The 12,500-nt window shown below is 43.3% G+C and overlaps 1 protein-coding gene and 1 long non-coding RNA gene across 5 annotated transcripts in view; both read left to right on the plus strand.

The window, feature by feature from the left end:
- The window catches only part of LOC131361307 (uncharacterized), a 6,763-nt gene extending 6,699 nt beyond the window's left edge, over window positions 1–64 (plus strand). For 2 of the 3 annotated variants that reach the window (XR_009206001.1, XR_009206003.1), the window contains exon 8: window positions 1–64. This exon is cut by the window's left edge and continues 121 nt beyond it. This is a non-coding gene — a long non-coding RNA (uncharacterized LOC131361307). The other variant, XR_009206002.1, reaches the window with a different exon arrangement.
- Window positions 65–6,367: 6,303 nt separating this feature from the next.
- The window catches only part of card14 (caspase recruitment domain family, member 14), a 31,168-nt gene continuing 25,035 nt past the window's right edge, over window positions 6,368–12,500 (plus strand). Inside the window, exons 1-8 of one of the 2 annotated variants that reach the window (XM_058402266.1) lie at window positions 6,368–6,689; window positions 9,065–9,202; window positions 9,494–9,700; window positions 9,818–9,936; window positions 10,116–10,274; window positions 10,423–10,542; window positions 10,669–10,794; window positions 12,367–12,500. The exon at window positions 12,367–12,500 is cut by the window's right edge and continues 13 nt beyond it. In XM_058402266.1, the coding sequence (XP_058258249.1) occupies window positions 6,479–6,689; window positions 9,065–9,202; window positions 9,494–9,700; window positions 9,818–9,936; window positions 10,116–10,274; window positions 10,423–10,542; window positions 10,669–10,794; window positions 12,367–12,500 (1,214 nt within the window). In that variant the 5' untranslated portion in view covers window positions 6,368–6,478. The remainder of the gene's footprint in view (window positions 6,690–9,064; window positions 9,203–9,493; window positions 9,701–9,817; window positions 9,937–10,115; window positions 10,275–10,422; window positions 10,543–10,668; window positions 10,795–12,366) is intronic. The other variant, XM_058402267.1, reaches the window with a different exon arrangement.

The raw sequence follows: 12,500 nt of genomic DNA on the forward strand, positions 1-12,500 counted from the left end.
GTGTGTGTGTGTGTCTGTGTGTTTGTGTTTGTAATAAAAGTTCTTCAGCAAAGCATGCTTGTTTATCTCTCACTATCGTGTAACACAGAACCGCACCACTCCCCGGAGTCCTGCATTCACGAACCTGTCACCTGCTGTCCTAGATCTCACGCAGAACCCTTTTATTCCTGACCGCCCTTTCAGCATGAGGAAAAAAGAAAAGGTCTAGATCTTCTGCAGAGTCGAGAAGATGTTAGAAATCACAGTAACTTCTAGAACATTTAGAAACAGTTAACACTCTAGAACATATAGCATTTCAGAACTCCTAACACTGTCTATGTTCTACACACAAATGGTTCTAGAACATCAAATACAGCAGGGTTTTTGTGTTAAAACATCTAGTGTTCTAGAACCTCTAATGCTGTAATATGTCTGAGCATCTGGTGTGTGTGTGTGTGTGTGTGTATAAACATCTAACATTGGATTCTAGGTGAATGAAAGGAACTGATTTAAGGCTGAAATGATGCATGTTCTTATTGATGCTGTCGATCTTATTGAAGATAATCCTAGACGTTCTCGTGCTGTTTACTCTAGAACCGAGCGTACCACACACGCCTCTCTCACACCGCGCTGTTCCAGACCCCGCGTCCGGTTTGTCGACATTGCATTCGTATTCAGCGTTAGGACAAAAGAAAAACCCTGGCACGTTTCCACACACTGCCTTGTGGGCGGAGCCTAGGTGGGATTAACAGTGGAACATTAATGAGCAATTAAATGAAGTTTCGACTCCCAGGAGTTAAGAGAACTCTCATTTAAGCTTCTTCTGAAAACAACAACGTGATTAAATATATAAACAACCCTCATTAGACTGAGTTTCTTATAACATTTTATAAACAGCTTAATAACTGTTAATAACATTAGTAACATTACACTGGCAGATAATTCTGCATAGAGAGTGTGTTCAATTATCCACCAGTGTTATATTACTGTGATGATGAAACTCCAGAGGCAGAAGTGGTAGACTCCATTAGCAGATTTATTAGCAATGGTAGACAAAAGGCAGGGTCAAAAAACAGGCAGCAGTCAGAAAACCAGCAAAAATAGAATTTTCGGGTTCACTCTGAGAAAATCCTGAGACACGCTGCTGCCTCTAGAGCTGAATTCAGGGAAGAGATGCTAAAGAACCACACAGAGACAGTGATTGAATAGCAGAACTCTTCGAAATTTAATGAGATAAACAGGGAATATTTATACAGAAGAAAGGTGTAATCTTCATAATTATCTATAGGTAAACAAAGACGTCAGCAGAAACAGACGTGGTTATTATATCATGAAAGTAGGGCATTTAAGTAGAAGCTGCAATGGTGATTTCCTCATCTCAAACAATTTATTGAAACAAAAGCCAACAACAGTGGTGGGTATACCACAACAAAAAATCTCAATGTCTCAATAATCTGTCATGTGCCCTTGACCATCAATTACAGCTTGACAACGACGTCTCATGCTGTTCACGAGTCGACTTATTGTCTGCTGAGGCATGGCATTCCACTCTTCTTGAAGGGCAGCCCTCAGGTCATTGGGGTTCTGGGGTGCAGGGTTACGAGCCTCTACACGGCGACTCGGCTGATCCCAGAGGTTTTCTATGGGATTCAGGTCTGGAGAAAGTGCAGGCCACTCCATTTGCGGTACCCCAGCCTCCAGCAGCCGTTCCCTAATGATGCGACCTCGATGAGCTGGAGCATTGTCAGTGCAGTTCTGTATTGAGTAGACACACCTGCCCAGACTGTAACACCACCACAACAGTTGGTGCATCTCACCTCCCTTAAATGTTCCAGTCTCTCTGTGTCTCTGTCACAACCTGCTGATGACACTCTGTGACACTCTAAGCTCAGTGGCCACTTCCCTCTGAGAACATCCTGTTTGAAGCCTCACAATGGTGAGGTTCTGTTGATCAGTTGTTAGGTGTGGTCTTGGTCTCATGATGTCAAAATGTGAACAGCATGATGAAGAGGACTGTTTAAATACCAATTCTAACTGAACCAGAAAATTTATTGGTGGATTCATGGATCAAACACCAGTTGTGAATTTTGCCATTAAGCACCTTGTTAGAGAACAGCAAGTTCTGCAGAAAGTACTGAAACACTGAACAGTTGGACATGTGCATTCAAAAGTGTAGAGAAGGTCAAATTAAGTTCACCTGGAAAGGTTAAAGTGCATTTTAGGTGCATCCTGAAATTTCACCCGAAAGCCAAATATCCTTAACTTTTTGTGAGTAGTGTACATTAGAGAGCCAGAGTAGACATGAATATGATGAATGTGATTAAACCCCAGATATTTACGGTGCTGGCCAAACTGCAGACGATCAAATAAATCAGTTTTGGGTGTGAGAGCTCTGCTGTTGTCCATTCACAAAACTTCATGCCGCCCAGATCAGCCCTGAATCACTCCACTACTGCGTCAGGTTCCTCCTGTTCTACAGCCTTGTTACATAATGCTGAGAGCCAAGCCACAGAGAAACGTTAATAACATATTTATAATCGGTGCGGCGTCAGCGGCTTCCTTCCTCATCTAAAAGTCTTCCACGGCAGAAAAGTGGTCACTCTGTTGTCCGGCGGTTGTGAGTGTAGGCGGGACTTACTTTCTCCAGCCTGGTGTGGTCATGTTTCATGTGCTGATCATCAATTAATAAATGGTTGTATCTCATTAAGAGTGATTAAGTGAGATTGTGTCTCTGCAGGAACACAGCAGTGTGTGAACTTTCTGCTGCGTTTCATTTCTGAACTTCAACAAAAACTAAAATAAGAACAAAGTGCTGTATGTGCATGCACTCATGTCTTCCTCTTCGCCTGACTGCATACAGCATGAGTTTACTCTTCACGTCACTTGGCACGTGAACACCACACGCACTCCTCTGTGGAACCTTTACGGAACATTTTTTTTCACACACACACACACACACACACACACACTCATCCAAGTCTACATCAGCTACATCTAAGTGAGCCCGAGGACAGTGTGGATTTGCTTTACTTATCATCATAATGTAGGAAAACACTGTCAGAATATAAGATCATGAACACTTGTACCTTTAATGTCTGTCTTTCATCTGGTTATGCTAATATTCTCAGTTTAATAATATTTTCAGATTTAATTTCCCTGGAAAAAATAAGGCAGCCTGCAGCATTTGTAAACCTGGTCTTATTGGTTGAGCAAATCTCTGCTCTGATTGGTCAGAGCATGGAGTGGAAGAACTTATCAGCAATCCAACCTGTTTCACCACACACACACACACACACACGAAAACTTCAAGGAATCCCGGAAAGCTGACTTTCCAAACCGCATGTGCGTCATTTGGAATCGTTAACTGATGATTACTTAAATGATATCATGAAAACACACCCAATAGAATTATTTTAAATGCTTTAATTATTTCTAAACACTCCTGGGAGGACACTCTGGACAGTCTGATCTCACATGATAACAACTGTCCAGTTCTATAAATAACATTACATCAACACAAACTTCAATGCTTCATTCAGATCAGTGAAAAGTTTGTTATTATATTGTACACAGAGTCACGGGGCAGCTCACTCAGACTGACCGATGAAAAATTTCTCACCGTCCACTGTAAACACAGCTGCTCTGGTCAGCGTGAAAAGAGCAACAGCTCTAAGCATGTTGTGTCTCTTTGTTTTGTGCAGAGTAAAGTGTGTGTGTATGTGTGTGGTGTGTGTTTCCCTCATTCTGGATGGAAGTCCAGTGTATTTATGTTTGATTGCAGTGTGATTAAGTGAGAAATGTCTGTGCAGGAATGCACCTGTGCTCAGGTGTGTCTGTGTTAATAAACCTAAATAAACGTCTGATCAGTCTCAGTAGGTCAGTTTGGGCCATGTGTGTGTGTGTGTGTGTGTGTGTGTGTGTGTGTGTGTGTGTGTGTGTGTGTGTGTGCGTGGCTTCCAGTAAACTCTCCTCCCACACTCTCTTCCTGCTAGACGAGCTGCGTCTCTCACTTCCTCTTACCTGTAAGACTTTGGACCTGGTTGGTTTGCTTTAGATAGAGACACCGTGGGTTCATTAGTGAAGCATACATGTGTGTGTGTGTGTGTGTGAGTGAGTGTGTGTGTGTGTGTGTGTGTGTGTGCATGTGCATGTGTGTGTGTGTGAGATGAATGAACAGATAATGTGTCCTAAACAGACAGAAATGCGGAACTGAATATGAGGAGTGTGTAGAAGTGTGTGGAAGTGTGTAGAGGTGTGTAAAAGAGTGTAGAAGTGTGTGGAAGTGTGTAGAATTGTGTAAAGGTGTGTAGAGGTGTTCAGACCTGTGTAGAAGTGTAGAGATGTATGTAGAAGTGTGTAGAAGTGTTAAAGTGTGTAGAATTGTAGAGGTGTGTAGAAGTGTAGAGATGTATGTAGAAGTGTAGAGAGGTGTGTAGAGGTGTAAAGATGTATGTAGAAGTGTGTAGAGGTGTGTAGAATTGTGTAAAGGTGTGTAGAGATGTGCAGAGGTGTGTACAAGTGTTTATACATATGTAGAAGTGTAGAGATGTAGGTAGAAGTGTGTAGAGGTGTATAGAAGTGTAGAGATGTATGTAGAAGTGTGTAGAGGTATATAGAAGTGTAGAGATGTAGGTAGAAGTGTGTAGAGGTGTGTAGACATGTAGAAGTGTGTAGAGGTGTGTAGAAGTGTAGATATGTATGTAGATGTGTGTAGAGGTGTGTGTAGAAGTGTAGATATGTATGTAGAAGTGTATAGAGGTGTGTGTAGAAGTGTAGATATGTATGTAGAAGGGTATAGAGGTCTGTAGAAGTGTGTAAAGATGTATGTAGAAGTGTGTAGAAGTGTATAGAGGTGTGTGTAGAAGTGTGTAGACATGTGTAGAAGTGTATAGAGGTGTGTAGAAGTGTGTAAAGATGTATGTAAAAGTGTGTAGTGGTGTGTAGAAATGCATAGAGATGTGTGTAGAAGTGTGTATCTGTGGGACACAAACAAAAAAGTCCCGAAAGTTTGAGGTTTTTATTTTGACGTGGGCGTGAGTGAGTGGTCACATGTAAAGCTCACTGGACACAGAAAGACTGGACACAGAAAGACTGGACACAGAAAGACTGGACACAGAAAGACTGGACACAGATAGAGCCCACCGTCATTAACATGAGTGAAGATTTCTGAGTGACCTGTGTACAGAATTACATGACAGCGAGACACAGCGACACGTCAGTGCCATGTCTAACCTTAAACTACATTTCCCATCAGCCCCTGCGCATCACATGACCTGGTTTATCTGGATGATCATCTGCTCCTTTGTTCACCTGATAACATGGCTGTAAGTTCTGTTCCTCCTGTGCTTCTGTCAGCTCTTATCTTCATCTCTTATCTTCATCTTCATCACCGCGACTCGCCGTGTGTATCTCATGGTGGTTTCTTCTGCGTTGTTTATCTTGTCCTAGTTTTATTTAGGTAGCAAAAAACCCAGCGCTTAACTCCGCCTCCACCTGCATGATGAAATAAAACAGACAAAAGAACTTTTATTTTTTGTTTATGAATGCACGTGTGTGTGTGTGTGTGTGTGTGTGTGTGCGCGCGCGCGCGCGCGTGTGTTTGATTACAGAAACATTCTATCACTGCTGCTGCTGCCTCGGCCCTGCCCCCTAGCCACACCTCAGCCACACCCCATCCACCCAAACCGCCTCCTCAGTACTGGGGAGTTCAAATAGTAGTTTATTTACATTTTAAACAAGTTTATAAAAGCAGAAATAACAACCGTGTGAGTGAACTGAAATAAACCATCCCACACACACCCCGAGTTTAGACGGATTAATCAACTGAGCCACGCCTGCTTGAGACTAATTAATCATCTGAGCCACGCCCACTTCACATCCACATCCGGACACTGATACTGACGGGAATAATGTTGGTGTCTGGCATAGCTGTGTGTTTATCTGGACATGTCATGACCTCTTGGTTAGTCTCCGTGACGACGGGAATACACAAATAATCAATAATCAATCAAATATAAATATTAATAAAGCAGATTTACCGCCTGTTTGGATTTATAATTTTGTGATTAAAGCATAATTACAGTGATGAATGTGAAAGAGGAGAGTTCATAAAGTAGTGTGTGTGTGTGTGTGTGTGTGTGTGAGAGAGAGAGAGAGAGAGAGATTAATGCATACTCATGTTTGTATGCGGACGACAACAAAAACAACAGTAATCAAATTACCTATCAAAAAAATAAGGTCAGTTATTAAGTACTAGCTGCTAGGCGTGTGTGTGTTTGTGTGTGTGTATGTGTCCACTCCCCGTACTACAGGTTTTCCCACGCGTACTCTTGCTGGGCGTGGCCTTAGAGGCGGAGCGTCACTCTGCACGCGCCGGAGCTCTTTTCAGACATCAGGAGCACATCCTCTACTTTGCGCTTCAGATGTTGCAGTGCGGTTTCAGCTCTACAGAACTTGTGTGTGTGTGTGTGTGTGGTGATCATCGGAGTGTGTTGTCATCATGTCGGACATGGCGCACGAGCCGTCGGACTTTAAGGACATGGGCGAAGAGGAGCTGTGGGATCTGATTAACGACAACAGGCACGCGATCTCTCTGGGAGTGCGCCCGTGCGTGATCATCCCGTACCTGCGGCAGGCGCGCGTGCTCAGCGACCTGGACGAGGACGAGATCCTCACGTGCATCAAGTTAAACAACCGCAGCATGAGAACCAGTGAGTGTGCATGAAACAAATGTGATCGTGTTCCGACGTTTTATCATTTATTGAACAAAAAATATACTACAATGAAATGTAAGTGAACTAAACAACAACAACACGCAGAGAAAACAGATGAAAGCTGTTCAGAAGGATAAAGTTAACGATAAATGACAGAGATCTCTGTTAGAGAAGATGATTAAAATGTGTTTATTTGTGCAAGTGTTTTTATTATTATGGAATTTTTTTGCTGCTGTAGATTAAAATACAAATGTAAGAAAAAAAACGACCCAGTTTGGAAAGTTGCGATCCGAGGCGGAAAGTTTGTTTGACAAGAGGACAATCCAAATACATTCATGTTCTAGCCACGCCCCCAACACCTCGTACATCATTATAAGTTGTCGCGTTTTTATATCGTCCTAACTCGGCTTTTAATCAGTGGAATGTCCGAGTGCGAGTCGAACTGATGTGAAGACTGACCTTACTAACGCTACCTCTCGCTGAACGGCTGTAAATGTTGGGGGCGGAGCTTTGTGTAAAAAATAAACCATTTAAGTCTTATTTAGCTCCGCCCATTTAACCAGCTTTGGTGGAGTCGGTGATTTTTGTGGTGATGATTGTGTTGTAGTGGTGGTGATGATTGTGTTGTGGTGGTGGTGATGATTGTGTTGTGTGTGTGTGTGTGGTGGTGATGAATGTGCTGTGTGTGGTGGTGATGATTGTGTTGTGTGTGTGTGGTGATGATGATTGTGTTGTGTGTGGTGATGGTTGTGTGTGTGTGTGTGTGTGGTGATGATTCTGTTGTGGTGGTGATGATTGTGTTGTGTGTGGTGGTGATGAATGTGCTGTGTGTGTGTGTGGTGGTGATGAATGTGCTGTGTGTGGTGGTGATGATTGTGTTGTGTGTGTGTGTGTGGTGGTGATGAATGTGCTGTGTGTGGTGGTGATGATTGTGTTGTGTGTGTGTGGTGATGATGATTGTGTTGTGTGTGGTGATGGTTGTGTGTGTGTGTGTGTGTGGTGGTGATGATTGTGTTGTGTGTGGTGGTGATGATTGTGTTGTGTGTGGTGGTGATGATTGTGTTGTGTGTGGTGGTGATGATTGTGTTGTGTGTGTGTGTGTGTGGTGATGATTGTGTTGTGTGTGTGTGTGGTGGTGATGATTGTGTTGTGTGTGTGTGTGGTGGTGATGATTGTGTTGTGTGTGGTGGTGATGATTGTGTTGTGTGTGAGGTGGTGATGATTGTGTTGTGTGTGTGTGGGTGGTGATGATTGTGTTGTGTGTGTGTGTGGTGGTGATGATTGTGTTGTGTGTGTGTGTGGTGGTGATGATTGTGTTGTGTGTGTGTGTGGTGGTGATGATTGTGTTGTGTGTGTGTGGTGATGATTGTGTTGTGTGTGTGTGGTGATGATTGTGTTGTGTGTGTGGTGGTGATGATTGTGTTGTGTGTGTGGTGGTGATGATTGTGTTGTGTGTGGTGGTGATGATTGTGTTGTGTGTGTGTGGTGATGATTGTGTTGTGTGTGGTGGTGATGATTGTGTTGTGTGTGTGGTGGTGATGATTGTGTTGTGTGTGTGTGGTGATGATTGTGTTGTGTGTGTGTGGGTGATGATTGTGTTGTGTGTGAGGTGGTGATGATTGTGTTGTGTGTGAGGTGGTGATGATTGTGTTGTGTGTGAGGTGGTGATGATTGTGTTGTGTGTGAGGTGGTGATGATTGTGTTGTGTGTGAGGTGGTGATGATTGTGTTGTGTGTGTGTGTGTGAGGTGGTGATGATTGTGTTGTGTGTGTGGTGGTGATGAAATCTGAAGGTCAGGCATCTCACTGTCCAGTCCCACCATTGTGCTGTAATAACACGCCACCTCATCCCACGCTGCTTACTTTCTCCTCACATCTTCTCATGTTCTTCATACTTGTGGGTTTGTGACACAGCAGGATTTTAGTTTCTGCACGAAGTGGTGAAGGTGCTGCAGAGTTTTTCACACGAGTCTGTTTCACTGCTTCAACCTCAGTTTATTAGCTACATTTAATAAAAGTGTAAATAGTACACAGAGTTCTGGACACTGATTGGTCAGAAGGTGTTGATTAATTCTCTAGAACTGCAGCAGATTTATATTAATGCGCTCAGTGGAGTGTGTACAGTGCACTGATAATAAACTGATTAAAAATCTTTATTAATATGATGAAATCACATGCACAGGATTCTTCTATTTAACTCCTCCCATTGAATGTAGGAGGGGTTTCGCTGAATGCATGTTGTGACTTCACACGACATGTCTCGGCCCAAATCTGTCGAAAATTTGTGGACATTTTAAAAATTTTAACATCCTCTGTGTTGTTCTAAATTTCTGTATCTTGGTATTGTGGTAATGTGTGTGTGTGTGTGTGTAGGTCACATGCTGGATCTGCTGCGTATTCAGGGTCGTAACGGAGCCGTGGCTCTGCTGGAGGGTCTGATGATCCACTACCCTGTTCTCTACACACAGGTCACCGGCCGCAAACCCAGCACCGAGCCCAGCCGCTTCAGTGGTAACACTCAGCACCATCATCATCATCTTCATCTTATAATAATAATAATAATAATAATAATAATAATAATAATAACAACAACAACAACAACAACAACAACAACAATAATAACAATAATATTACAAATAATAATATAAGGTGTTATTGCAATAAAATCAGCATAACCTATAGATAATTAAGACAATTAGTGAAATAAAATAAAATAAATAAATAAAATAGCAAATTTAAATTTTTAAATGGTAAAATAAAATAAACAAAACATATAACTTTTTCCTGTGTGTGTGTGTTCAGGGTTGATCAAGTACTCGGAGCTGACGGAGTATCTGGTTCGGGCCGTGACGGGGATGCAGAAGGAGCTGCAGGCGGAGCGTCAGGAAGCGGCTCTGCTGCGCTCGCAGTGTTGCAGCCTGCAGACGGAGCTGGCCAGAGTCACACAGGAAGCAAAGGAGCAGAAAAACCTGCAGACTGAACACACACGCCTGCAGAAGTCCCATGCAGGTATCTTACATGTGCACACACACACTCACACACACACACATATTTACACACTTTGAAACCCGAATAAATTGTGCATGCATTATTTGTGTGTGTGTGTGTGTGTGTGTGTGTGTATAGACATGCACAGAGATCTGTTGAAGCTGAAGGATGAGAAGTGTGATCTGTATGTACGATACGCTGCGGCTGTGGAGGAGAAATCAGAAGTGAACATTCGTTGCAGAGATCTCACTCTGCAGGTGTGTGCGCGTGCGTGCGTGTGCGTGCGTGCGTGCGTGCGTGTGCGTGTGTGTGTGTGTGTTGCTTAAGTCTACAATTAACTCTTAAAACCTTCTCTGTCTCTCTCTCTCTCTGTCTCTCTCTCTCTCTCTGTCTTTCTATCTGTCTCTCTCTGTCTCTCTCTCTGTCTGTCTCTCAGGTGTATCAGCTGCAGTGTGAGTTGAGAAAGGCTCAGACGGAGACAGAGTTTCAGAGACATCGCTCAGTGAAGAGAGCGTCCTCCATCGAGACACAGCAGCTGCGTGATGAGATCATCACACTGCGCAGACAACTGCAGCAAGCCGAGAACATCACACCGGTGAGACACACACACACACACACACACACATACACACACTCACTCTCTCCCACTTGTAGGCACACCCATCGCTCACACCCATAGGATGAATATGAATATTGGCAAACCTAAAAAGCAGTGTGTGTGTGTGTGTGTGTGTGTGTATCAGGCACACCAGGAAATCCTGGCTCAGGATTTGGCAGAAGCGAGGGATCGGCGCTCTGAACTCGCTGAGGAACTGCGGAGGCTTCAAGACGATAACGAGGCTCTAACGAGAGAGAGAGACGAGGTGACTATTATTGTTGTTTGTTAATTTATTTGTTTGTTTACTTAAGATGAAGTTTTATTGTGAAACAACCTGAGCCTCTGAAAAGCTCCAACCATCTCTCCCCCCCCCCTCCCCTTCTCTCTCTAGCTGTTGGAGGAGAAGGACCGTCTCTCTCTGCAGGTGCAGAAGTTGTCTCTGGATTGTGAGATGTATCAGCAGAAAAGCTCCGTGTTTCAGACTCAGTTTAGCGAGCTTCAGGCCGAGCGAGATCGGGTCAGTCTCCTCACACCGGGTCACTTCACACCCATATTACTGTAATCCACCTCAACTCCATACAGCTTCAACACTTCACTCAGGAGGGAGGGAGGAAGTGTGAAAGAAAGAAAGAAAGAACGAAAGAAAGAACGAAAGAAAGAACGAAAGAAAGAAAGAAAGAAAGAAAGAAAGAAAGAACGCGAGGGAGGGAGGGAAGTAGGTTAACTTAATTTGAAGTTAATTTATTCTGTAAGTTAAGTGATTTTGTGATTAAAGATCAGATAGTTAGTGAGGTGTAAAAGTCTCCTCTAGCTGATTTGAGGAGTTGGTCATTTGATTTTTGTCCTTTTCCTTTAACGTGATGGACTGTGGCTCTCGCTGCGCTCTCTTGTTTGCATGAGGTTTTATTTTGACGCTGTGTGGAAAAGTCATATCTCTATTTCTGTCTCTTTCACCTTTCACTTTAGCACACACACACACACACACACCTTTTGTCTGAGCGATGCAGCCGTGCCTCTCCGTCCCACTTCCTCATTCTGCAGCGTCTGAGTTCACTGCAGAACACGCTGCATTTGTTCTAGATCTGTGCAGCATCACACTCAGTACTGCACGCAACGCCCAGGGCAACAGGGAACAGTGCTAATAGCACTAACAGGGAAATTCCCAGTCCATGACTATTAAATTCCTAGATCTCACAATCCCACAAAAGCGTGCATTATTACTTGGAACTCAATTTATTCCAGGGATCCTACTTGCCCAGTAATAGGTATTCCCAGAATCACAACCCGATATTCCTGTAACCACACATTCCCAGGATCCTATATTCCTCAGTGCTACATATTGCCCTGTATTACCCTGGTATTCCCATGATCCTACAGTTACATATTCCTAATTAAAGTCTTCTTTATTCCCAGAGCCCGGAACGGTCAGAACTCCATACTGCAAGGTGTACACATTCCCAGTGTCCTATATTCCCAGAACCCTATAGTATCAGAGTTTCCAGAACTCAATATATCCCCATTATTTCTGAGTTTATCCAGTTTTCCTAGACCCCTTGCATCCCTAGAGCCCAATAATACTTCAGATTTCTATGCTTCTGTATTCCCAGATCCTTATATTCACATGGTTACATATTCATTATTCCAGTTCCCTCACACATTCCCAATGCTCTGAGTTCTATGTTAATGTACCCAACATTCCCAGAATCCTACATTTCCAGGATTTCCGGGAACATTACATTTCTTGTACAGATTCCCCTCCATCTTATTTTGAATTCCCAAGTCATTTACACCCCAGAGACTTTATATTTCCAAGAATCTAATATTCTCAGATTTCCAGAATCCTGTGTTCTCAGGACTATGTGGGTTTTTTTTGTATCCTGTATTCCCATCATATGTTTAGGGAATTTTGTAGATTGTGGTTGGAATCCTGGTGTCACTAAACAATCACACACCCAAACACTAAAATACTTGTTTTAATTCAATTGGAAACAATTGATACACGAGTGATAGAACCCTGGGAACATCAGGAGCTGTCTTTGTGTCTGACCGGTGTGTGTGTGTGTGTGTGTGTGTATGGCTCCGTGTTCAGGCGTACCTGTCCCGGGATGAGGCGCAGGCACAGATTGCGTGCAGTCTGGCGGAGAAGGACACGTTGAGAGCTCAGCTGGTGGAGCTACAGGAGGAGATCTTCACCCTCAGAGCACATAAGACACAGAGAAACTC

The sequence above is a fragment of the Hemibagrus wyckioides genome, linkage group LG11, assembly GCF_019097595.1.
Source record: "Hemibagrus wyckioides isolate EC202008001 linkage group LG11, SWU_Hwy_1.0, whole genome shotgun sequence".
Classification (NCBI taxonomy): domain Eukaryota; kingdom Metazoa; phylum Chordata; class Actinopteri; order Siluriformes; family Bagridae; genus Hemibagrus; species Hemibagrus wyckioides.